Source organism: Geotrypetes seraphini, chromosome 11 (assembly GCF_902459505.1).
Source record: "Geotrypetes seraphini chromosome 11, aGeoSer1.1, whole genome shotgun sequence".
NCBI lineage: Eukaryota > Metazoa > Chordata > Amphibia > Gymnophiona > Dermophiidae > Geotrypetes > Geotrypetes seraphini.
In genome coordinates this window covers 3,407,705-3,433,966 of record NC_047094.1, presented here as the reverse complement: position 1 = coordinate 3,433,966, position 26,262 = coordinate 3,407,705, and the positions used below count along the sequence as shown (strand labels likewise).

Below are 26,262 nucleotides of genomic sequence, written 5' to 3'. Positions count from 1 at the left end.
GAAGAAAGACCTGGCGAAACTTGAAGAATGGTCTGATATTTGGCAGGTAAAATTTACTGCTAAGGAATGCAAAGTAATGTGTTTGGGCTGCAAAAACCAGAGGGAATGATACAGTTTTGGGGGTGAAGAACTTTCGTGATTGTATGTGGTGATCTTAAGGTGGCCAAACAGGTTGAAAAGGTGTTGGCGAAAGCTAGAAGGATGCTAAGGTGCATTGGGAGAGGTATGGCCAGTTGGAAAAAGGAGGTATGGATGCCTCGGTATAAGACTCAGACCTCATTTAGAATATTGTGTACAATTCTAGAGGCCGCACCTTCAAAAAGATATAAGGATGGAGTCGGTCCAGAGGAAGGCTACTAAAATGGGCTTCGTCATAAGACCTATGAGGACAAATTTAGTATACTTTGGAGGAAAGGTGGGAGAGGGAGATATGATAGAGATGTTTAAATGCACAAGGCGAGTCTTAGCTGAATGTGAACTCCAGAGTGGGAGGGCATGGGATGAAGTTAAGAGGTGATAGGCTCCAGCTTAACTCAAGGAAATAAGTTTTTTTTTCTTTACAGAAAGGGTGGAAGATGCATGGAATTCTCCTAGTAGGGGTGATGGAGACAGACTGAATTCAAGAAAGCATGGGACAGGCATGTGGGATCTCCTAGGGAGATGAGGAGATAGTGTTTGCTGCAGATGGGTAGACTTGGGTGGGCCATTTGGCCTATATCTGCTGTCATGTTTCTATGTTTATTTTTAGAAGTGTGTGCAGTGCTAATCTTCTCCTTCCCACTAATGTTATAAAGGTGGGTTATTTGTAGAAAAGATGGTACCAAACGTGGAAGCTTGCTCCATACACAGTCCCTGGGGTAAATTCAGAACAGCTGTCTGATGCAGGAGTAAAGCAGCACCGTTCAATTAAGGAGGCAAGGCTGGAACTTGAGAGAAGTTGTAGCACTGCGATATTGCTCTCTCGCTGTCCAGATGAGCGTTTTCAGTGCTTCTCACACCCGCTGCATTCAGCGTTTGGGCAGAGTGGCTCTGGTGTTTAACCCTGTGCTTTATCCAAACGAATTGTTTTAATTTAGGAAGAGGAACTCCACCCCTTTGATGTCAGTGGACATCATATATCAAAGACACTATTTAGTGCCAAGTCAGACCACAGAAAAATGTCAAGGTCAGATTGACTGCAGTGGGTCAGTTTTCTAATTCATTAATCACTTGACAATGAATTTCATTGTAAATTGATTTTAATGCTATTATATAGCAGTGTATGTATCTTTGTCATCAGCCCAAAACTGTTAATAATTGCTTAAAAAGTCACTTAGGTCATATTTTATAAGAACTGTATAGATAAATATTAAAAACTCAGCTATTGTCTTATGTGTTCATGAGAGCCAGAGTGCGACCTTAGATCTGATTCCCTACCTCTCCAATGTATATTTATCATGTACATGTGTGGTGTTATATGTAGACACTTTTGATCACCCATGGTGTCTGGCTGGAGGATGGATGGGTTGGTTGGTTGGGTGAGGGTAAGGGCTGAGAGTGCTGGACCCTCCCAATGATCCTCTGATAAATTTCAGCCTGTGTTATATATTGCAATGTGTAGGAAAAAGTTGACTTCTTGGGCCTACACAGCACTTCAGCCTTCCCTTGCTGCCTGCTGGATTGATTCACACAACTGATAAGCACTTGAGGGAGTTTTGAAATAAAGTTGAGTGGATGCTGGACTTTATTTCAAAGCCCACTCAAGTGCTTGTGAATGCCAGGGTTCTACAGTATATTCCTCATAACATTTTTTTTCCATTTAAAATGTTTTTTTACAAAAGAGATGGTTTGGTTTTGTTTTTAACCTTTGCTCCCTATGCAGCAAGTTTGCTACTGCTATGTAGAGAAGCCGGTGAGGGATGTGTCGGGGGTAAGAAGGGTTGTGTGGTGTGCTGGGAAGCAGGGGAGGGGAACCACAGGACTGAAATGATTTGAACAAGCTCTTTATGAAAAGTTTTTTTTTTTTTTTTTAATTTTGCATTACAAAATATTCTCAATCCTGTACCAAGAGAGAAAAGATCTTTTCTCTTACATTTCCTTTTTCTTCAAATATATGTTTGGTCTGAAGACTTCCCTGATGTTTCCCAGAAAGTCCTTTGAATACTCATTTTGAAAAGTTGAATGTTGCTGATGTGGAAGGAGTAGCCAGCACTCTGGGCAGCCAGCTCTTCGTTTAAACCATTCATTGGTGGTTTGGTTTGTGAGCAGCAGATAGGACATGAAACAGGTGTAGCTTCCAACTAAGACCGAGAGAAGAAGTAGGAAGCCTAGGAGAAGGACAATGCGAGGGAAGGTCAGGAACAGATGCTAAAAACAGAAGAAGAAAAAAATACTTTAAATCAGAAGGGAGAGGAGACTGTCACTGAGCCAAAGGGCTGTAATTCAAAGTGACAGGGACCACATGAACTAATCCCCAAATTTGAATGCATGGATCCTAGCTGCTGCCTCATGGGCCATGGTGAGAATCGTGTAGGCCTTTGTCACACATACCTGCACAATAGAATTGATCTCTGTGGCCCATTCCTGGTAACTTCCCAGCATTAAGCCAGACAAAAGGACGACTTGAAGGAGAAAGGCAGCTATGAGAAGTGCAAGGCAGGCAGCCATGAGGGTCAGTGTGCCAAGGTAAGGCAGGAAGTACCGGATATTAAGTGCACCAATGCAGTTATTCACCCACACACAGTGATGATCGAACCGATGCACACACCTGTTGCACACTCCTAGAGGGAGACAAGAGAGTTTGTGTTCTCACATGCGTCAGATACCTAAAGAAACCTGACATTTGCTCTCCCTAAGAGTAGAGGAAATCTCATCATTCACCCCCAGCACCCAGCTCCTTACTGCAGTGCTTCGAGCGAGCGGGTTTCTCCAGGGTGCAGGTAGGGCAAAGCTGATTTTTTTGAAATAGCACCTCATCGTAGTTGTATACCTGAAGACACCGCTGAAGGTTTGACTTTGTTATTGTGCCTATCAATAAAAGAATACAGATTGGTTTAATTTGAGTGTGAAGAGGGAAGATAAGCTAAAAGCAAGCCTTGATCCTATCAATTTCTAAAGGGAAGAGTACAGCAAGTCATTTAACCTGTTTGGGATCCATGTATACAATTTTTTTTTAAAATCAGTCATATTTCAATAATTCCTCAGAAACAATAGTGGGGGGCATTCAGCCGTCTGTCTCTAGGATGAAAGGAACTGGTCAAAGAGAGCAAGAGCCACAAGAGGAGAAAGGGTATCGGGGTTATATAGGGTAAGTTGTGGCAGAACTTATATGGAGTTGGCAACATCATCTTGATGCCCTTAAACTGCCCATCAAATTTCTAAGGTGTACATATATATTAAAAATTATAAGTATGGGTGACAAACAAAAAACAAACCAAGGCACGGAGACAAAGGGTAATGGGGAAAGACATAGAAGTCATAGTAAAGGAAGCCACTTAAGGATTGTACAATGGGGGAAGCAAAGATTGCAGCAGATTATAGGCTGATAGCATTTCTAAAAAAAAAATGTTTTTAATTTGCCTTTGAACTGTTCTGTAGTTCCAGAGGCACTGCGTTCCAAAACGTAGCAGCTGTAACTGAAATGAATTGTTCTTGTTATACTAAGAAGTCATTGAAGGAACGGTTAAAAGGTGTTGGGAGTGTGATCTGAGTGTTCGGCGGAATATAAGGGATGAGAACACTGTTCAGGAATTCTGGGAGATTAGAGTGACGCGTTTTGAACGTAATGAGTAGGGGTTTATATGTTGTTCTGTGGGTTATAGGGAGCCAGTGTATTATAGGGTTATAGGGAGCCTTTATAAGGAGCGATGTAACATGATTATATTTTTTTATGTTTTCAATGTGCTTCATTGCAGTGATTTCTATTATCTGTAAATGCCTGATCTCGTTTTGGGTGATGCCATTGTATACATTATATTACATTACATTAGTGACTTCTATTCCGCTCGTACCTTGCAGTTCTAGGCGGATTACAGAGAAGCTAACTGGACATTTCCAGGAATATTAGTTTAGGAATTGGGATTACAGAGAAGCTAACTGTACATTTCCAGAAGATTTGCAAGTAAGGTAGTGGTATATATGGTTGATACTTTGGAAAGAAAAAAGTTACAAGAGGGTGAGACTATTTGGGAGGGGGCGGTTACAAGGGAGGAGAAAGGACAAGGGGAAGAGTTAGGATGTCTGGATAAATTTTTTGAATAGCAGAGTTTTGATTCTTTTTCGAAATGATTTGAAGTCGCTCGTTGTTGTCAGTAAGTTGGAGATGGAGTGGTCAAGTTTCACTGCCTGCGTCGCTAGGAGGTTGTCAAACATCTTGTACCGAGTACCTTTGAATGGGGGGTAAGTAAATGGGGTCTGAGTTCTTCTTTGCCTAGTAGTAAGATTCTGATTTAGGCGGTTGGTTAGGTAAGTGGGGGCAGTGCCATTTAAGGCTTTGAATAATAGACAGTATAGTTTGAATTGAATCCGTGCTTGTATTGGTAACCAGTGTGAGTCCAGGTAGGCAGTGGTCATATTTACTCAGCGAGTAGATCAATCTGAGAGCTGTGTTTTGTTCAGTCTGTAGTTTTATCATGAATGCAGGGCATGGTAGATAGAGGATATTACAATAGTCCACTAGACCTAGGACTAGGGATTGGACTATGAGCCTATATTGCTCTATGTCGAAGAATTTTCTTATTTTTCATAGATTTCTCATGGTTAAAAATGCTTTCTGGGTAGTCTTGTTAATTTGGACCTGCATTGTGCAGCATCTATCTATCATCACTCCTAGGAGTTTAAGATCGGACTGTATAGGGTATTTGGTGGCATTAATTTCTAATTCTGAAATGGAAGGGGTTTTGGCCTTTTCGAGCAAAATAAATTTTGTTTTGTCTGAGTTTAGTTTCAGTTTATGGTCTTATCATCCATTTTTCCACTGCTTCTAGTGTTTTTTTCAGTTTTTCTGTTGAGGTGGGATCTGGAGAAACAAAAGGGAGGAGTATGGTAATGTCGTCTGCGTAGCTGAAAGATGTAACATTTAAGTTATCTAGAGTGGTCCCAAGGGAGGAGGATACAAAGAGGTTGAAGAGTGTAGGTGACAGTGGGGACCCTTGAGGAACTCCACAGGGGTTAGACCATGGTTCTGATTTAAGATCGTTTGATTTAACTCTGTAAGTTCTTGATTTAAAAAACTACACTTTTCAAGAAATTCCTGAAGCAGCAATAACACCACGACCTCTTAGTAACTCTAAAACTGACATTTGATCTACCCATTACTGCACTATAATAACAAAAGAATCTCCACTATGACCACCTATTAACTCTCTTACAAACCACCCCACCCTCAACAACCCGCTAAATGTTCATAAGATCCACAACTTACCTCTCTAGCTAATCATTGTAACTCTGTTTTTTAAATTAACCTTTTGTAATCCGCCTTGAACCGCAAGGTAATGGCGGAATAGAAATCCCTAATGTAATGTAATGTAATTTAAGAAATCCTTGGAACCAGTTGTATACCCTGCCTGATATCCCTATGGCTTCAAGTATCTGTAGTAGTATGGAGTGGTCAACCAGGTCGAATGCAGCAGAGAGATCAAGTTGTATTATCAGCATCCTTCTGCCTTTGCTAAGGTGCTGTCGGGCTGTGTTTAGTAGGGTTGCTAGTAGTGACTCTGTGCTATGGTTGGATCTGAAACCTGATTGTGAGGTATGAAGTAGGTTGTGATCTTCCAGGTAGTTAGTGAGGTATTGAGCAACTAGACCTTCTATTAGTTTAACGTAGATTGGTATTGAAGTGATGGGTCTGTAGTTGGAGGGGATATCTATTGGGCCTTTATGATCTTTAACAATTGGGGTGATTATGATCTCTCCTAGGTCCTGTGGGAATAGACCTTCCGTTAGCCTGGTTTGTATCCATTGCATGAGGCTAGCTTTAAATTTGGGGGAGGCATTTGTTATCAGATATGTGGGACAGTTGTTCAGGTTGCATGATGCATGACTATATTTTTTGTAGAGTTGGTTCATGTCAGACCAATGTACTACTGGGAACATAAGAACATAAGAAATGCCTGCACCGGATCAGACCATGGGTCCCTCTAGTCCGGTGATCCGCACACACGGAGGCCCAGCCAGGTCTACCCTGGCGAATCCCTTAGTTACTCAATGTGTCTTTCAAGAAGTCGGTCCAGTGTCTGTCAGCTGCTATGGCTTCTCCTATTGTGGGGTTTGTTATTATCTCGTCGAGGTGGGTGTGTGTGTGTTGATGAAGGTGGTCCTGGTCTTAGTAATCTTGTTTTTGAAGTGGTCTGCAAGTTGGGTTGCTGTTGTTGGATGGTTTCCTTATGTGGCTAGGAAAAGTTTGGTATCAGTGAGGTTTTTTACTAGTTTGAATAGTTTTTTTGTGTCTAGGGCCTCCATGCCGACCAGTTTGGAGTAGTAAGTTTTTTATTGTTTTATTAGGCTTCTCCATGCTGTTTTAGTGTGTTCTTGGTTGTGTTTTTTTCCTGTCTCTTTCTAGTTGTCTGCAATGCTTTTTGAGTTGGAGAAGTTCGGTGTTGAACCATTTGTCAGACAGTCTGCTGATTCTGTATTTTGATTTTACAGGTGCTAGGTCATTCAGGATTGTTTCACTTGAGGTTCGCCATTGGGATATGAATTCTTTGGGGTCTATGGTATCGATTGCGAGGTCTGCTTTGTCCCAGAATGTGGTGGGTTCAGTTTTTTGGCGGGTTTTGAAGGGAGTTTTTTGGCGTTGATGTTTGTTATTAGATTGTGCCCAGTTGATGTTGAAACATAGAAACATAGAATATAAGAACATAAGAACTGCCTTCTCCGGATCAGACCTTCGGTCCATCAAGTCCGGCGATCCGCACACGCGGAGGCCCTGCCAGGTGTACACCTGGCGTAATTTATAGTCCATCAAATCCTTATATGCCTCTCTTAAGGAGATATGCATCTAGTTTGCTCTTGAAGCCTAGGATGGTCGATTCTGTCATAATCTCCTCTGGGAGAGCATTCCAGGTGTCAACCACTCTCTGAGTAAAGCAGAACTTCCTGACATTAGTCCTGAACCTGTCCCCCCTCAGCTTCATTACATGTCCTCTAGTCCGTGTCAAATTGGACAATGTAAATAATCTTCTCTGCTCTATTTTGTCGATTCCTTTCAGTATTTTGAAGGTCTCGATCATATCCCCACGCAGTCTCCTTTTCTCAAGGGAGAACAATCCTAGTGTTATAAGTCTGTCCTCGTATTCCAGTTTCTCCATACCCTTCACCAGTTTTGTTGCTCGTCTCTGCACCCTCTCCAGCAGCTTTATATCCTTCTTTAGGTAGGGGGACCAATGTTGGACACAGTATTCCAAGTGTGGTCTGACCATTGCCCTATAAAGCGGCATTATAACTTTCTCTGATCTACTCGAGATTCCTTTCTTTATCATGCCCAACATTCTATTTGCCTTCTTTGCCGCTGCCGCGCATTGTGCCGACGGCTTCAGGGTCCTATCTATCAGTACACCCAGGTCCTTTTCTTGTTCACTCTTCCCCAGAGTTGCACCTGACATTGTATACTCGTATTCCTTATTTTTATTGCCTAAATGCATTACCTTGCATTTCTCCACATTGAACTTCATCTGCCATTTCTCCGCCCATGTTTCTAACCGACACAAGTCGCTCTGGAGTTTCTCTCGATCCTCCTGCGATCTGATTGCCCGGCATAGTTTTGTATCGTCTGCAAACTTGATGATCTCACTGGATGTTCCTTCCTCCAGGTCATTGATATAAATATTAAAAAGGATCGGCCCAAGTACCGAGCCCTGGGGTACACCACTAGTCACTTTCTCCCAGTCGGAGAACTTCCCATTTATGCCCACTCTCTGCTTTCGGTTTTCCAGCCATTTGCCTATCCATCTTTGTATATCCCCCTCTATGCCATGACTTTGTAGTTTCCTGAGAAGTCTTTCGTGTGGAACTTTGTCGAACGCTTTCTGGAAGTCCAAGTATATTATGTCCACCGGCTTCCCACTATCAATTTGCTCGTTCACGGTCTCGAAAAATTGGAGTAAATTAGTCAAACATGATTTCCCTTTCCTGAATCCATGTTGACTGGGTTTCATCAAGTCGTATGCGTCCAAGTGCCGGACTATGCTATCCTTGATCAGTGCTTCAACCATCTTGCCAGGGACAGACGTAAGACTAACAGGTCTATAGTTGCCCGGTTCCCCTCTCGATCCTTTTTTGAAAATTGGGGTGACGTTCGCTATCCTCCAGTCGTCCGGTATCTGTCCAGTTCTGATTGTCAGGTTTGCAAGTTTTTGCAATAACTCTCCGATTTCAAACTTCAATTCCTTTAAGACTCTCGGATGAATCCCATCCGGTCCAGGGGATTTGTCACTTTTAAGTTTGTCGATCTGATAGTATATCTGGTCTAAGTCCACTTCAACTGTGGTGAGGCTGTCTTCTATTTCTCCTGCAAACACTTTCTCCGCTTCAGGTATTGTTGAGGTGTCCTCCTTCGTAAAGACGGACGCAAAGAAGGAATTTAGTTTGTCTGCGATTTGTTTATCTTCCTTGATGTACCCTTTTCTTCCCTGGTCGTCCAGGGGTCCCACTGCCTCTTTTGCAGGTTTTTTTCCCTTTCACGTATCTAAAGAAGGGCTTGAAGTTTTTGGCCTCCTGGGCTATTTTTTCCTCATATTCCTGTTTTGCATCCCTCACCGCCTTGTGACATTTCTTCTGATCATCTTTATGTTTGTTCCAGGCTTCGGTTGTCTTTATGCATTTCCATTTTTTGAAAGAGTCCTTCTTTTCTTTTATGGCTTCCTTCACCTGTATGGTAAGCCATGCCGGTTCTCTTTTGCTCTTTGTTCTCCGATCTTTGGAAATCCTCGGAATGTAGAGATCTTGTGCTTCTGTGATAGTATTTTTCAGTAGGGTCCATGCCTGATCAACCGTTTCAAGTTTGTCCACCATCTTCTCGAGTCGTTTTTCTACCATGGCTCTCATGCTATCGTATTTACCCTTTTTAAAGTTCAAGGTGGTGGTTAAGGTTTTGGCATGTTTCCCTTTCCCGATGTCAAGTTTAAAGTTGATTACATTGTGATCACTCGTTCCCAGTGGAACTATGACTTCCACTTCTGTTATCGGTCCCGTGAGGCCATTTAGGACCAAGTCCAAGGTGGCGTTGCCTCTTGTCGGCTCTTTTACCATTTGTTCCAGGAAGCAATCCCCTAGCACCTCCAGGAACTTGGCTGCCTTGCCGCAGTTGGAGGTTGCTAGTTTCCAGTCTATCCCTGGGAAATTGAAGTCTCCCAATATAATTACATTGCCTGTCTTGCATTCTTGTTTGATTTCCTCCATCATTTCTGAGTCAGTTTCCTCCGCCTGTCCTGGTGGACGATAGTAAAGGCCAATTTTCGTATCTGCGCCATATTGACCAGGAATTTTGATCCAGAGTGATTCAAGCTTCTCTTTCATTTCTGTTGTAACCATTTCAACAGAATCTATTCCCTCCTTAACATATAGAGCAATACCTCCACCTTTCTGCCCTACTCGATCTCTTCTATACAGTTTGTATCCCTGTAGTACTGTGTCCCATTTGTTTTCTTCATTCCACCATGTTTCTGTTATGCCAATGATATCCAATATGTCATGTCTTGCTATTGTCTCTAGTTCCCCCATTTTGTTACCCAGAGATATGACAGCAGAAAAGGGCCTACGGCCCAACAAGTCTGCCCACTCAAATAACTCTCCCCTCTAAGTTCTTCTTTGAAGTGAGCCCACATGTTGATCCCATTTGATCTTAAAGTCAGTCACGTTACTGGCCTCAACTACCTGAAGTGGAAGATCATTCCAACGGTCGACCACCCTTTCGGTGAAGAAGTACTTCTAGTGTCACCATGGAATCTCCTGCCCCTGATTTTCAGTGGATGCCCTCTTGTTGCCGTAGGGCCTGTAAGGAAGAGGATATCTTCTTCCACCTCATTGCGGCCAGTAACGTATTTGAACGTCTCAATCTTCGAGAGAGTAAAGGTGCAACTTACCTAGTCGTTCTTCATAAGGGACATCTTTGAGCTCTGAGACCATCTTGGTGGCCAATCGTTGAACCGATTCCATTCTTAGCACATCCTTCCGATAGTGTGGCCTCCAAAACTGTACACAGTACTCCAGATGTGGTCTCACCATGGACCTGTACAGCGGCATCAGCACCTCGGGCTTTCGGCTGACAAAGCTTCTCCGGATGCAACCCAGCATTTGTCTAGCTTTAGATGAGGCTTTCTCCACCTGTTTGGCTGCCTTCATATCTTCACTAATGATTACTCCCAGGTCTCGTTCTGCCACAGTTCTGGTTAAGGTCTCACCATTTAGAGTGTAGGTTCTGTATTACCTTACACTTCTTGGCATTAAAATTCAGCTGCCAAAGAGTAGACCAGTGCTCCAGAAAAAGTATGTCCTGTGTCATAGCGTCGGGCATGGTATCTCCACCCACTATGTTGCACAATTTAGCATCATCGGCAAATAATGCAATTTTACCCCAAAGTCCCTGAGGCAGGTCTTGTATGAAGATATTAAATAGGATTGGACCCAGGACCAAGCCCTGCGGTACTCCACTGTGCACTTCCGACTTTTCAGAGGGGGTACCATTTACCACCACCCTCTGATGTCTACCACTGAGCCAGTCTTTAACCCATGCAGTTAATATTTCTGCTAGCCCCAATGAACTCATCTTGTTCAAAAGTCTACGGTGTGGGACGCTATCAAAAGCCTTGCTGAAGTCCAGATACAACACATCTAGGGACTCTCCTTTATCCAGTTCTTTTGTTACCCCGTCAAAGAAGCTGATCAAGTTGGATTGGCAGGATCTCCCCTTTGTAAAACCATGCTGGTGTGGATCCCTCAGTCTCTCGTCGTCCAGAACCATGTCTAATTTGTGTTTAATCAATGTTTCCATAAGCTTGCACACTATTGACGTGAGACTTACCGGTCTGTAATTTGCAGTGTCTAACCTGCATCCATTTTTGTGGAGCGGAATGACGTTAGCTGTTTTCCAGTCTTAATGGAACTTTTCCCGTGCCCAGAGAAAGATTGAAGAGCGCGGCTAATGGTTTTGTCAGGACATCTCCAGTGTTCCCGCTAAGGTGCGCTGGCCTGCGCGCGCGCACAAAATATTACATCGCAGCGCAAAGTTTCTCTTCACAGCGCACACACGCGTCGCAAAGGTAAGGGGAGGTAAGGTAAGGGGACGCATTGGGGGGATTGCACTTCCCCACAATTGCCATGCTTCGGTTCCTCTTCTTCCTTCCTTCCTCCCCCCCCCCCCCCGCGGGACCCTGCGGCACCATCAACTCTTACTCCCTCTAATGTCGGCCCTGCAGCTCCAGACTTCCTCGCACCTTCTCCCCTCCCCCTTTGGATCGCTATTATTTTAAATGTTATAGCCGCGGAGCTGTATCCATCAGTGGAGATGTCTAACCTCGGCCTGCCCCGGAACTCTTACTGCAACAGTGACTTCCTGTTCCTGCCTAGACGGGCGTCTGCTGCAGTAAGAGTTCCGGGGCAGGCCGAGGTTAGACATCTCCACTGATGGATACAGCTCCGCGGCTATAACATTTAAAATAATAGCGATCCAAAGGGGGAGCGGAGAAGGTGCGAGGAAGTCTGGAGCTGCAGGGCCGACATTAGAGGGAGTAAGAGTTGATGGTGCCGCAGGGTCCCGCCGGGGGGGGGGGGGGGGATGAAGGAAGGAAGAAGAGGAACCGAAGCATGGCAATTGTGGGGAAGTGCAGAGCTGCAGGGAAGAGTGTTGCGGTACCCAGCTGGAGGGAGAAGGAAGATGAGGGAGGGAATTAAAGGAGATGCCAGGGCTTGGAGCATAGGAGGAAGGTATGCCAGTCTAAGGGAAAAGGAAGGGGGAGATGTGAGAGCATGGAGGGGGAACGAAAGATGGAAGAAAAGGAAAGGAGAGAGATGCCAGAGAATCAGGGAAGGGGAGATACCAGACTATGAGGAGAGGTGTGGGAGAGGGAAGGCGAGGAGAGAGATGCCAGACCAATGGGGTGAAAGGAGAGATGGAAGGGGGAGGCATACAGTTTCTGGAAGGGGCATAGAAGGAGAGAAGATGCCATATAGGGGAAGAGAGACGGCAGACAGTGAATGGAAGGAAGAGAGTTACAAGAAGATGAGGAAAGGAGAAACCACAGAAGACAAAGGTAGAAAAAAAATTTCTATTTATTTATTGCTTTAGGAGACATGTGTCACTGTTTCTGTGAAGCATTGTATGCAGAGTCCAGCTTCTTGCTGGTTCAATTTAACCTTTGTCTATGTATTTTTATTTTATCCCCCCTTTTACAAAACTGTGAAGCGTTTTTAGCACCAGCCTTGGTGGTAGCAGCTCTGATGCTCAGAATTTTATGAGCATCAGAGCTGTTACCTCCGTAGCTAAAATCCACACTACAGTTTTGTAAAAGAGGGAGGGGTTAGTTTGTGATTACATATTCCTTACTAGGCGAAGGTGTTTTCTGTGTTCTGTGTGTTTTCTGTTAGGATTGACGGTGTAGGATTGATCTGTGCTGGTCTGGCTTGTTTAGTTTTACAATGGGTGTATTGATGTACTGCTCACTGCAATATGTAAGATGCTGCCTTTTCCTAGGTACTCATGTGTGACGTGTGGTTTGTTACTAAAAATCATGTTTTTCTTACAGATGGGGGGGGGTGCCAAAAAATGATGGGCCCCGGATGTTACATATGCTAGGTACGCCACTGTATGTAAAGATACCAGAAAGCTGGCGTAGCAAAAACTTCTAAGTTTTGAGTATTTAACCCTCCCACAATCTCACGGGCACTCGTTTCAAGTTTATTGAGATTTTGATTTAAACGCAATATCAAATATTTTCAATGCGTATAACAAAAATAAATTTGGGGAAATAAATAAAACCATTTGAACCAGTGTTCCCGCTAAGCTGCGCTGGCGTGCGCTGGTGCACAAAATATTACATCGCAGCGCACACGTTTCTCGTCACAGCGCACGATCGGAAGAGGCGTACGGCAGATGGCAGGGCGGCGAGAGGAGAATCGGGCGAGTTGGCTCATAACTTGCTGGCGCCCGATATTTTTGGCTCACGGTGAAAAAAGTTTGCTCACAACACCCGCCCGCTTAGAGGGAACACTGGACATCTCTCAATTCCCTAAGCACTCTGGGGTGTAAATTATCTGATCCCATGGCTTTACACACTTTGAGCCTTGACAATTCTGGTGGAAAATTCAAAATTCCTGAACGGGTCTTCTGAGCTCTCTCTTGTTTGCAGCTATAGGCCGGATCCTGGTGCCTCACAGGTAAATACTGAGCAGAAGTATTTGTTCAGTAGTTCGGCTTTATAAAGGTCTGACCAGAGGGAAGGGTGCCAGGCCCCGTTTGAGATGTGGATTTCAGGTGTGTGAGGGTGTTGGGTCATGTATGCAGCGATATCTAGTTGGTGGCCTTTATCATGTGTGGGTTGGGGGTTAAGAATCTGGTAGGTTAGTGCTTTGAGGTATGATAGTATGTTTTCAACTTGTTTGGAGGTGTGGTCTTCTAGGTGGAGGTTTATGTCTCCAAGGAGCAGGTTGTGTGTTGACATTGGAGAGTTCTTGAAGATGAAGTCTTCGAGTACTTGTTATTTGCCAATCCATTTTCCTGGTGTTATGTAGCAGAGAACTATCGTCGGATAGTTGGCAAGCTAGAAGATCCAAGTGGGGAGTAGAGTATTTGTCTAGAACTTTTTTGTTGAGGTTGTTTTTGACTAGGATGGCCAAACCTCCCCCTCGCTTTTTTTCTCGGCAGACCATCTCTAATTTGTATCCCTTGGGGCAGAATTCTGTTATGCAGGGGTCTGAATCGGAGGTAAGTCAGGTTTCGGCTAGGAATAGGCAGCCTAGCTGTTCTTTAACTATCCAGTCCTTTATTAGGTCTGCCTTAGGGCCTATCGATCTAATGTTCATATGTGCACAAGCTATTGAAGTGTATTTTGTATGGGGATTGGAAGTGTATTTTGGGTGAACATAAGAACATAAGCATCGCCTCTGCTGAGTCAAACCATAGGTCCATCGTGCCCAGCAGCCCGATCCCGTGGCGGCCCTCCAGGTCAAAGACCTGTTAGTGATCTTTTACATACAACATTTTGCCTTGTATAGTATCCCTCTAACTATACCCCTCAAGTCCCCTTTCCTTCAGGAATTCGTCCAATCCCTTTTTGAACCCCAAAATCGTACTCTGCTCTACCACCTCCTCTGGAAGCGCGTTCCAGGTGTCCACCACCCTGAGTGAAGAACTTCCTAGCGTTTATTCTGAATCTGTCTCCCTTCAATTTCCTTGAGTGCCCTCTTGTTATTGTTACCCCTGCAAGTCTGAAGAATCTGTCCCTCTCTACTTTGTCTATACCTTTCATGATCTTGTAAGTTTCTATCATGTCCCCTCTTAAGTCTCCGCTTTTCCAAGGAAAAAAACCCCAGCCTCTCCGCATATGAAAGGTTTTCCATGCCTTTTATCATTTTTATTGCTCTTCTTTGAACCCTCTCGAGTATCGCCATATCCTTCTTGAGGTACAGTGACCAGTATTGAGCGCAGTACTCCCGGTGCGGGCGCACCATCGCCCGGTACAGCGGCAGGATAACTTCTTTGGTTCTGGTAGTGATACCTTTTTTGATGATGCCCAACATTCTGTTCGCCTTCTTGGAGGCCGCTGCGCATTGTGCAGCCGGCTTCATTGTTTTATCCACCAAGACCCCCAAGTCCTTTTCAAGGTTGCCTTCCCCCAATAACTTCCCCCCCCATCGTGTATTTGTACATCGAGTTTCCTTTCCCTACGTGCAAGACCTTACATTTCTCTACATTGAAGCTCATCTGCCATTTATTTGCCCAATCACTCAGCTTGTTCAGATCCCTTTGCAGTTCTTTACATTCCTCAACAGTTCTAATCCTAGTGAAGAGTTTCGTGTCATCCGCAAATTTTATAACTTCGCACTTCGTCCCTGTTTCCAGGTCATTAATAAATGAACAGCAGCGGTCCCAGCACTGACCCCTGCGGGACGCCACTCGTGACCCCTTTCCAGTCAGAGTAGTGACCCTTTACTCCTACCCTCTGCTTCCTGTCCGCCAGCCAATTTCTGATCCATCTATGCACGTCCCCTTCTACCCCGTGGTTCCAGTTTCCTTAGTAGGCACTCGTGGGGTACCTTGTCGAAGGCTTTTTGGAAGTCCAGATATATGATGTCTGTGGGGTCACCTTTGTCCAATTGTTTGTTTATCCCCTCAAAGAAGTACAGTAGGTTTGTTTAGCATGATCTTCCTTTACAGAAACTATGTTGGCTGGTTCTCATCAGATTATTTCTATATGCTCACTGATACTGTTCTTGATTAGTGATTCGACCATCTTCCCCGGAACTGAGGTTAAGCTCACCGGTCTGTAGTTCCCCGGGTCGCCTCTGGATCCTTTTTTGAAGATGGGTGTGACATTCACTATCCTCCTGTCCTCCGGGACTACCCCTGTTTGCAAGGATAGGTTGCATATCTGCTGTAGGAACTCCGCTATTTCATCTCTTGGTTGTGGATGGGGGTTGTGGGCTGTTGTCCTTGGCTTGGGAGGTGGTCTTTTTCCCCAACTGGGAAGGATGGTTTTATGGGTAAACGTTGAGCAGTCTATCAGATTTCTAGGTGAGTGGGGTTTCCTGGATGGTTGAAGATGTCTGTAGGTTTCTGTCAAAATTGGGATAGGGGAAATATAGTACCCTGTTGTTTTCCAATTTGTTAAAACCAGGAAGAGTAGTAAGGGGACTTGGATGAGTTTTGTTGTGCGGGGTGTCATTTTATTATGTGAGTAGGTTGTACTGTCTCTGCCTGGGAGCTGGACGCAGGGTATAGGCTCCTGAAAGGTCTAGAACTATATTGGAAGTTATGGTGAGGGGAAAGAAGGTGGCTCCCTTCCTTTCTGCCCTACTGGGCTGGGAAAGCCGCTGTGCTCTTTTGTGGGCTCTTTGAAGGGTTGGAAGGTTGGTAGTGTTGGGCCTGAGGTGTTTTTGGGTTTTTTTTTGGTGTTGGAGTCTAGGGAGGAGAAGAGTAGAAGTCGTCTCCTTACTTCTCGGCTCTTCTAGGCTGGGACAGTAGCTGAGTTCTCTTGATGGGTTTAATGCAGGGCTGGTGAGTCGTCTGCTGGGGTAATTTGTGTTTTCTAGGTCAGCGTCCTCTGTCTCTTCGCGCTGTCGCTTCGCAAAGACGCGTGCGCCTTAGCTGGTGCGCTGAACGGTTGCACGCCGTTACTGCCGCTCGAATTTAAAGATCAAAGTTTCCTCTCCCGGCTGGCTGTGGGGAGGAGGCGGTGAGCAGGGGTTGCTGGTCCTCTTCCCTGCAGCGGTGTGGATTGGGCTCCCGCCGCTCGATTCGAAGATCAAGTCTCCTCTCCCAGCTGGCTGTGGGGAGGAGGCAGTGGGCAGGGGCTGCTGGTGTTATAGTAATCCAAACGGGATATGATCAGGGGGTGTATCAGTACCATTGTTCTCTCCACCAACACCACTATGGTCCTCTCACTCTCCAAGAGCAGCGAGCTCAAGTAAAGCCAAGGCCCGCCATGGCTGCCTTTTCTGCATCGAATCCCATCTTCTTTACCCAAGTCACATTTTCTATCTTCTGTCCACTAGTTCTAGGTATTTAGCATCTGTTCATTCAACTTAGACTTCTTGAAATTATGCTTTGATTTTTGGAAATGGGGAGGCCCGCACCACTCCATTCTCATCCATATTAGGCCACTCCCCAGCATATCCTAGACCAGATTGTTACATATGGGACACAGAGTGCCATGGGAACGGGGCCAATGGGAATTTCCCCCCTCCCCCCGGCTGCGTGGATCCTGCAGGGATGGAGGCACGGTGAAGGGCTTTCACCAGTGTGTGTCCAAACAGCACCTCCTTCCTACCCTGTAGCGCATTTGCCCCTCCACAAAGTCATATACAGCGCTCCTTGCACCCCGCCTAGCGTAGAAGTGCGACTGGAAGGCAGGAAAGAGGTGGCCCACCTGAATGGCTGTGGTACAATCTTGCAGGAGGGGGGCACGAAGTATTTGGGCCACAGAAGGGTAGAAGTGAGCACAGTGAGACAAGTGAGAGAGAGAGAGAGAGGGCATGAACTTGGGACATGGGAAGGGCACAAACTTAGGCCAAGGTAGGGAGTGCATTTAGACACAGAAGGTAGAAAAGAAAGGGGCACAAACTTGGGACATAGGGAGGGAAAGATGCTGAGGTGGGGGAGGAAATAGGGAGAATTGTTGGGCATGGGAGGGAAATGTATATAGCAGATCTTTTTACTGGTTTTATTTTTCCAGTGTTGAAGTACTTGCTGACCCCAAGCACCGCCAGCTGAGGACCTCCTCCAAAGGCAGCCAAGTGAAGCCATCGCTGGCGGCTGCTGCCCGACAAGGTTGGCAAAAAGGAACCCTGGCCACTTTCAGAGGAAGTCTTCAACTGTTGTAGTTTGAGGGTCCTCAGCAGCTGGAGTATTTAAATTAGAGGCTCTGGCAGAGACCCATTTACAAAGTATGTGTTCTTCCCAATTCCTTTATTAATTTGGAAATATTATCTTTGCTCATTTGTAAATTACATTACATTACATTAGGGACTTCTATTCCGCCTATACCTTGCAGTTCAAGGCGGATTACAAAAGAGCTAACTGGACATTTCCAGTGAAGTTACAACAGTTTTGGGGTGGTTTTTTTTTTTTTTTTTGGATACAAGGGAGGAGAGGTACCTGGATTAATTCCGGAAGAACTTGAAAATTGGATATTAAATTGACTGTACGTTACTGTGTGATATAACAAATAGATTACAGTTAGAGTACAAATAAGATTATGTTACATTTCAGGGATCTGAATACTTGGTTGGTGTTTTGGGGAGGAAGAGATTATTTAAGTGGAGGTTTTGAGGGAGAATTTATCTAGGAGGAGGGAGAAGGGTTGGGTTAAGATATTTGGATAAATTTTTTGAAAAGTAGACAATAGTTTCTACCAAAGCCTTTAATTCAGTAGCATAATTAAATGAAATAAACTTCTCCCTCCGTATCTGCGGATTCGCTTATTTGCAATTTTTCGGCCGCTGACTCTGCCCCCCAAAATTACATCATCATTAAAGTACTTTTTCCTTTTACTGTACTGTACTGAACTGATAAAAAAAGTTTATTGCTTACCATTAACTCTGAAAATCGCTGCTTATAAACTTTCTCCCACAAATTTGCTGCTTCCATGCTTCCCAGTGTGCACTGAGAAAAACGCTGGGAATCGTGGTGAGCGAGAACCTCCGGAGGCTGACCGCCCTTCAGCCGCTGCTCCTCCTCCTCTTTCCCAGCATCAATAGAAAGGCTTCTTCCCAGCATGCATGGAGAAAATCGCTGGGAATTGTGGTGAGCGGGAACCTCCTGAGGCTGACCGCCCTCCTGCCGCTCCTCTTGCTCGGGCAGAGCCGAGCTCAGAAAGGTGTGTCCCCCTTCCCCTCTTCCACCACAGTGCAGTTACAGGCATCATTTGCATGTCTCAGCATTAGAGTTCCCTACTGTGCGATCGGGAAATCTGAAATGGAGTGCCCGCTTCGGATACCGGCAGAAGCTTTTCCTCTGTCCCAGGTCGGAGAGGTTCCTGCTAGAAGGAGCTTTTCCTTGCTTGGGTTCTCTTCTGCTTGTTGCTTTCTTGGTCGGGGTTGAGGACTGACTGGTGATCGGAGCTCAGTTTGAGAAAAACTGTAGCAGTAATAGTGGCTTGTTTCAAAAAACTGCGAATAACATTAGAAAAGTTATTCGTGGTTTCTATACAAAAAAGAGAGCTTTTTCTAAAACCCGCGAATAACGTTAAAAGGTTATTCGCGGTTTTCCCATATTCGCGCCTATGTTGTGCCCGCATCCCCCGCGAATATGGAGGGAGAAGTGTAACTACTGCTGAAATTTATGGGGATTGGTGGGGACGTATTCAATTTCTGTCCCTCTGCAACTCTCTTAACACAGACCATAGAAATCTGAGTTCTTCACAGCTGGAGTCACCATCTAGGCATCAACTGTCATCAAAAACACACACGCAGCCCTTTAAGTTTTGATTTTTATACCATTTTCTAATTAGAGATCCTCGTTTTTAGCTCATGCCTTTTTTGAATTCCGTCACTGTTTTGGTCTCCCTGAGCCCTCCAGGCATTAGCCACCCTCTCTGTGAAAAAGGATTTCCTGATATTACTCTTAAGTCCATCACTCCTGCAACCTCAAGTCCTGTCCTCTAGTTTTACTATTTTCCTTTCTACAGTAATAGCTGTATTAATACATAACCCACTGTCTGCACTGGTCTGTTAGAACTCAATAAAAGGTGAAATTTTAAATGTAACCAAATTTATCTTGGACGAGAACTCACCAGGGTCGGTAATACAAGACAAAAAGAAAAAGCCAGTGTTCACTGCCAGCAGACCATAAGGAAGGAGAAGGTAAAACCAGCGGAACTCCAGTTCCAAACAGGCTCCGAAGATTTCCCAGCTATATTCTGCAAAGACAGCCACTTCCAACGCCAGCTGCAGGATGACAAACGTCAGGTTCCTGGGGTGACAGGAAGTGAAACTTACAGTAGTACGTTTACAAGAGGCTGGGCCCAGAAAGTCCTTTTGCTGTGTTCGTACTTACCGGGACCGACAGAATCTCTGAACTGCATTCTGGCTTATACGTTGAAGCCATGGAGCAGTTGCAGCATAAGATATCTGCAAGAAGAAGCAGAGATTATTACAGCAACTCTTGCTTCATGTAATTTATGAAGGCAAGCCTCTGTGTGGTATGGAAGTTACAAAGAGTGTTTCTATAGTTCTGGGAACTAAAGCTGAGAGACACATCCAGCTAGAGCTGTTTTGAAATGTACAACTCTGTGAAATGATGCATCCCAAACCTAAGTGCTGTAAGTGTTTTGGGAGGGATTGATTTGATCTATTAATTTGATATACTGTTTAACACAGCAGAGTTTTAAAGTGGTTTACTTTAAATGGTAAAAAAAAACAATATAGCAAAAAACTGCTGAAAATGTTCATGCAAAGCCAAGTCCTTTAGATTTTACAAGAGCCAACAGTGGGAGAAGAATGAAGGTTGTATAGCTGTTTCAAATCCTTTGAGGTTCAACAAGCTTGTGCGTGTGTTCTTTGTTTATTAAGATTTATAGACTGCCTTACTAATACTGCTTATCATTTATATAGAAACACGATGGCAGATAAAGGCTAAATGGCCCATCTAGTCTGCCCATCCGCAGTAACATTATCTCTCTCTGAGAGATCCCACTTGCCTTTCCCAGGCCCTCTTGAATTCAGATACAGTCTGTCTCCACCATCTCTTCCAGGAGACTGTTCCACGCATCTACCACCCTTTTCGTAAAAAAGTATTTCCTTAGATTACTCTAGAGCCTATCACCTCTTAACTTCATCCTATGCCCTCTCATTCCAGAGCTTCCTTTCAAATGAAAGAGATTTGACTCGTGCGCATTTACATTACATAGGTATTTAAAGTCTCTATCATATCTCCTCTCTCCCACCTTTCCTCCAAAATATTCAGATTGAGATCTTTAATTCTGTCCATCATATGCCTTATGACGAAGACCATGCACCATTTTAGTAGCCTTTCTCTGGACCGACTCCATCTTTTGTATATCATTTTGAAGGAGCGGCTTCCAGAATTGTACACAATATTCTAAATGAAGTCCCACCAGAGTCTTATACAGAGGTATCAATACCTCCTTTTTCCTAAAGGCCATACCTTTCCCTATGCACCCTAGCATCCTTCTAGGGGAGATAAGTGAAGAGAGATAGAGGCAGCTGAGTGAGTGCATGTGTAGGTAAGTAAGATGGGAAGCCAATGAAGTGACTTTAGGAGAGGAGTAACATGACTAAAGCGGCTCTCCCAGAATACGAGTCGTGCAGCCAAATTCTGGACGGATTGGAGGGGAGCGAGATAGCTAAGTGGAAGGCCTGAGAACAGTGAGTTGAAGTAGGCTAAGCACGAGGTGATGAGGGTGTGGAAAAGTGTTTTGGTAGTGTACTCGAGAGGGTCGGATTTTGGTATTATACAGGAAGAAGCGGCAGGATTTAACAATATGTTGTATCTGGGCAGTGAAGGAAAGAAGAGTCAAAGATGACACCGAGATTACGAGCAGACAAAACAAGAAGGATGAGTGTGTTGTCCACAGAAACTGAGAACAAGGGAAGTGGAGAGATGGGTTTAGGTGGTAATATGAGCAGCTCTGTAATAGCCATATTCAATTTTAGAGGGTGGTGAGACATCAGGCTTTGATGCCTTTCAACTTGGCATCAAAGTGGGTTACAATATAAAATCCAGAAAGGAAATACAGTATATCAAATAGGAAAGAGTGCTGAGCCTGTGTTGCTTAACCTGCTACTGGTGCTGTACCTGGTTTGTGCAGGGCCTGTGTGGATCAAAGCAGGATCAGTCAGCGTACCTGTGTGATAACCCATTTGGCAATTCTGTGCTTATTTTGCGGTGACCTAACATGATGAAAAGCTGTCGCCATATTTGAGGCGCAGCCATGCTCTGAAATTGGAAAAGGGTTCATAAGACATGTATAGTGACCAGGAGTTATAAGTAGCACCGATTGTGGGTTTCAGAGCACAACCCCTGATGAAGCTAATAAAATGAAATGGTCTGGTCATTGTCGTACAAAAGTTAAGTGCCTCTTTTTTTTGTGGATCATTATTTGGATAAAGGCTATTATGCTTTTTGTTGTCCGTATAGGACACTGTTTAAATTGAAGCAAATTATTTTAAAATATTCAGTATTAATACAAGGGTTTTGTTGTTTGTTTGTTTTTAGCAATGTGAGAACATTAACATTTGAGTGTTCTGAGGTCAATTTCTTTGTTTTTAATTAACATCATGTACTAGGTTCATATTTTGAGGCTCATAGATTTGTATTCTGCCATATCCCCACCAAACAGGTTCAGAGTGGGTCAGAATAACAATGGTAGGTCCTTTTTTTAAAAAAACTAAGCCACGGTAGAGGTTTCTACTGTGGCCCAGGGTACTAAATGCTCCAATGCTTCTCGGAGCATAAGCCAGCAGAGGAGGAAAAACACACGTTTTTGTTTTTTTTTTTTAAATAGGTCTTGGGTTTCTTTGTTTTTTTTATGAAAAGCCCTTCAAAGGAATTAAACGGATTTCTAAAGGTGATGTATTCAAAGCCTTAACTCTTTGATTGTAAATAATTTTTTTATATACAGATTTAACTTTTGCAATTTTGATACCCTTTTTGTGTTATTCCAAATACACAATGAAGGAATATAACTTGGGAAAACTGATATGCTAAACTAGCGTATAGCAAACTGTGTGCTGTGGTGAGATGCCAGTGGGGAGAGTTGCTGGCGCTGGCACTGGCACTTAGACCACTGGACTTGTCAGCTGCTTTCGATACCATCAATCATAGCCTACTGCTACAAAGACTAGCATCAGTCGGTATTTCAGGACAAATCCACAATTGGCTACAATCTTTTATGAGTGAGCATATATCCAAAGTAATCTTCAATGACAGCTCATGTAGACCTTCTGCTCTGAAATACGGAATACCTCAAGGCTCTATTCTGTCACCACTTCTCTTTAATATCTTCCTATCACTTCTCCTAGGTCTTTGTCAAGCCATTGGCTTTACAACCTTTGCTTATTATGACGATACCCAACTTATACACCCCTAAATCACAAAAATGAAAAAGAAATAATAGAATTAAACCATAAACTCAAGCAAGTTGAACACTGGCTTACCTCAAAAATGTGCTATCCTTCAAGGTTCCGAAAACAAAAGTCATGCTCAGCCCATGGAAGGATGGGTTAAGCTTAAAAATCCCCATTACGCTAAATAATGTACAACTATTAAAATTCTAGGAGTTATCCTCAATTGGAAACTTTCATAGGACGAGCATGTTGTAAAATCATGCTTCTATAGACTAAGAATGATGCGGTCAATTTCCTTCAACCAAAATCATTAAATATACCACTTCATTTGCTAATCATAGTGAGACTTGATTATTGCAATTCCTTACTCATGGGGTTTTTTTTTTCTTTTTTTTGTGATGCCTATCTACAAATAGTACAAAATACTGCTGTCAAGGTTATCCATAACCACGTAACCCCATTATTAAAAAAAATCCCACTGGCTTTCGCTCAAACATAGGATCATGTTTAAAAATCTTGCTTCTAACATTTAAAACTCTTTCCACTAAAGAACCACAATTCATAGAGAAATTGCTCATTCCATATAGTACCCCTCGGTCTATGGATCAAAAAGTGTTAACAGCCCCATTGCTGAAAATAATAGGAAGTCGAAGACTAGATATTTTTTCTGTGAACGCGTCTAGGCTTTGGCACTCTCTGCCCTTATATGTTAGAGACGAAAAAAGTTTTATCTTGAAAGATGCTTTTGTCCTCTAGCGCTATTGGAATTCCTCCACTCTCTACTGTGCCTTCCTGTATCTTAGGTCAGGGGTGTCCAAGTGGTGGCCCTGTGACGTGGCCGAGGGCGATGCAGTGTTTTCCTTTGCTGTCCCTGGGTGTTTTACCGTCTTGCCGGCTCCCTCCTCTGTCTTGCTGCAGTGTTTGCACGTAGGTGCGGCCCCAGAAACAATTTTTTCCGGCCAATGCATCACTTAGGTTTGGGATGCATCATTTGGCCCAGGAAAGCCAAAAGGTTGGACAGCCCTGGCTTAGGTGACAGGATAGTTCAGGTTCTAACAAACCTTGAAGAAACATGTCTGGTAGGCAGTCAGCTGGGGTACTGGGGGGGGCATCTGTGCATGCATGGTGGTGTCCCAGGTGTCTGATGTCATCAGGGTGATATGGTAACCCCCCCCCCCACCCCACTGCTGCAGAGGAACTGAGCCTGGATCTGCAAAGCCACTGGGCTGCACCAATGTCAAGAAGGTGGAGCAGGAAGTGTCTGATGTCATCAGGTTAACATGTGTAAACCCCCCCCCCCCCCCCCAGGAACTGAGCCTGGATCTGCAAAGCCACTGGGCTGCACCAATGTCAAGAAGGTGGAGCAGGAAGTGTCTGATGGCATCAGGTTAACATGTGTAACCCCCCCCCCCCCCCCCCCCCAGGAACTGAGCCTGGATCTGCAAAGCCACTGGGCTGCACCAATGTCAAGAAGGTGGAGCAGGAAGTGTCTGATGGCATCAGGTTAACATGTGTAACCCCCCCCCCAGGAACTGAGCCTGGATCTGCAAAGCCACTGGGCTGCAGCCCTCCCGCCCCGCTTTCTTGGTTGGGGGGGGGGGGTCCCAGGGGCTTTTGGCTCCTTTTGGTTACCTGCCTCGGGCCCGGCCACCGCCCCAGCAGCAGCGCCGCCAGCAGCAGCAGCAGCGCAAGCGCGTAAAGCCCGAAGAGCGCCAGGAAGTCCATGGCGCGCGTTCTTGAAAGCCGGAGCGCGGCACTTCCGGCGTCGTCGCCGACGTGACGGCCGGGCGGAAGGCGCGCGAGGCGACGGCGGCGTTGCCATAGCAGCCGGCAAGGCTCCAACGTTCTCTTGGCGCCTGCTCGGTCCCCCTCCCTGGTTCTGACGTCATCTGGAGCCTCTGTTGCCCCTGAGCGCACAGAAGAAAAGAGGAAGTGGGGGAGGGGCACTTCCGGCAACGTTGACCCCGGTTTTGCGTCCTTTTGCGCCATCTACTGGGCGATTGGTTTACGCCCCTGAAGAAGGCCGTTGGGGCCGAAACATTTAGCACTTTAGACGCCTGACGCGTTTTATTTCCTATGTGTGAGATTTTCACAAATGGTTTGACTGGTGCCCCTCCCCCCCTTCCTTTCTGTTCTATGAGTGCCCCATCTTTACCATTTCATCTTCTAATCAGTTTCTAACCCCCTTAGGTTTACCTGGGCTATAAGTTTTCTTCAATAAATAGTTTTTAAAACCTCACATATTCAATCTGTGGGGAAAGAAGTTAGAAACCAACCCATGGGAATCACGGTGCAGTGGATCGAGACAAGTGCAATAATCTTGAATAAAGGCATTTACGGGGCAGACTGGGTCCCATAGGTGATGATTTGGTGTAGGGTTGGGCTGGGAAGGGCACCGATGGGAACTCCACTAACTTGGAACATGAGGATGTTACTGGCCAGACTTTAGGGTAGATATCCTGCAAACAACGGGATGGTTGGAGAGGCTGGAGTGAGCTTGGACAATACCAGACTTTACAGTCTACGGCCCAGAAATATCAAAGAAGAGACAAGTGAAGTTCATCATGTATTTTTAATGGGCCGACTGGATGGACTGTTCAGGTCTTTATCTGCCGTCATTTACTCTGTTACTATGTTACCTGGCAGAAACACAAAGAGTGGCAACATTCCAGAGCTGAGATTGTGATGTCACAATGCCTCATTCCACCAATGCCTAAGAGCCAACCTCATCTGTGATGTCACAATGGCTTGATTAGATGGAACTTCAGCAGTTGGAACCCAGGACAATACCAGACTTTACAGTCTACAGCCCAGAAATATCAAAGAAGAGACAAGTAAATTTAATCATGTATTTTTAATGGGTATAACTTATGGGCCGACTGGATGGACTGTTCAGGTCTTTATCTGCCATCATTTACTATGTCACCATGTAATACAAGTTTTCTGGATTTCGGGAACTGCTAATGAAATAGAGACTAAAAGGTGAAGAGGTGGTTGAAGCTGGGAAAATAAAGGATTTGAGTTTTTTTAAAATTTGGGTTCTCAAGTTTCTTTGGTTTAGGAAGTCCTTTTTTGAGAGAATTGGGAAAAGTTAAGCCTTTTCTGGAGCAAAAGCTATTTAAAGTCATATATTTTCCTCAAGTCACTTCATTCTTTCTGCATACAGTTCAAATTCTTGTTACTGGTCTACAAGTGTATTTATTCTGCAGCTCCTCAGTATCTCTCCTCTCTCCCCACACTCACCCCAGGTACTCTGTCCCTTCTACCTCACTGCACCATATACCCTGGAACAAACTGAGTGTCTGAGGCTCCGTCTCTGGCAGTCTTCAAATCCAGACTCAAAACCCCCTTCTTTGAAGCTGCTTCAATTCCAAACTCCAGCCCACCTTCTAAGCACCGATGTCTGTCTTCTCAATCCCTCTGTAATTCCCCCACCTGAGCACTGTGTATTGAATCACTTTCTTGTCCAATTTGGCTGTCTTGACCAGATTGTAAGCTCTTTTGAGCAGGGACTGCGCTGAGAGTGCAAAATAACTATCCAAAAAT

The 26,262-nt window shown here is 44.6% G+C and overlaps 1 protein-coding gene across 4 annotated transcripts; it reads right to left on the bottom strand.

The window, feature by feature from the left end:
- Positions 1-1,982: 1,982 nt before the first annotated feature.
- Positions 1,983-24,620, bottom strand: ZDHHC4 (zinc finger DHHC-type palmitoyltransferase 4). Of its 4 annotated transcripts, none has more exons than XM_033914472.1 (6): positions 24,353-24,620; positions 19,685-19,758; positions 19,422-19,600; positions 2,881-3,006; positions 2,530-2,759; positions 1,983-2,346 (listed from the first exon to the last, which is right to left on the bottom strand). In XM_033914472.1, the coding sequence occupies exons 1-6, from the start codon at positions 24,536-24,538 to the stop codon at positions 2,068-2,070; spliced, it is 1,074 nt and encodes a 357-aa protein (XP_033770363.1). In that variant the 5' UTR covers positions 24,539-24,620; the 3' UTR covers positions 1,983-2,067. The 4 variants fall into 4 exon arrangements, with proteins under 4 accessions (XP_033770363.1, XP_033770364.1, XP_033770365.1 ...); XM_033914473.1 differs by having other exon boundaries at positions 24,349-24,582; XM_033914474.1 differs by lacking the exon at positions 2,881-3,006.
- Between the last annotated feature and the right edge of the window lie 1,642 nt (positions 24,621-26,262).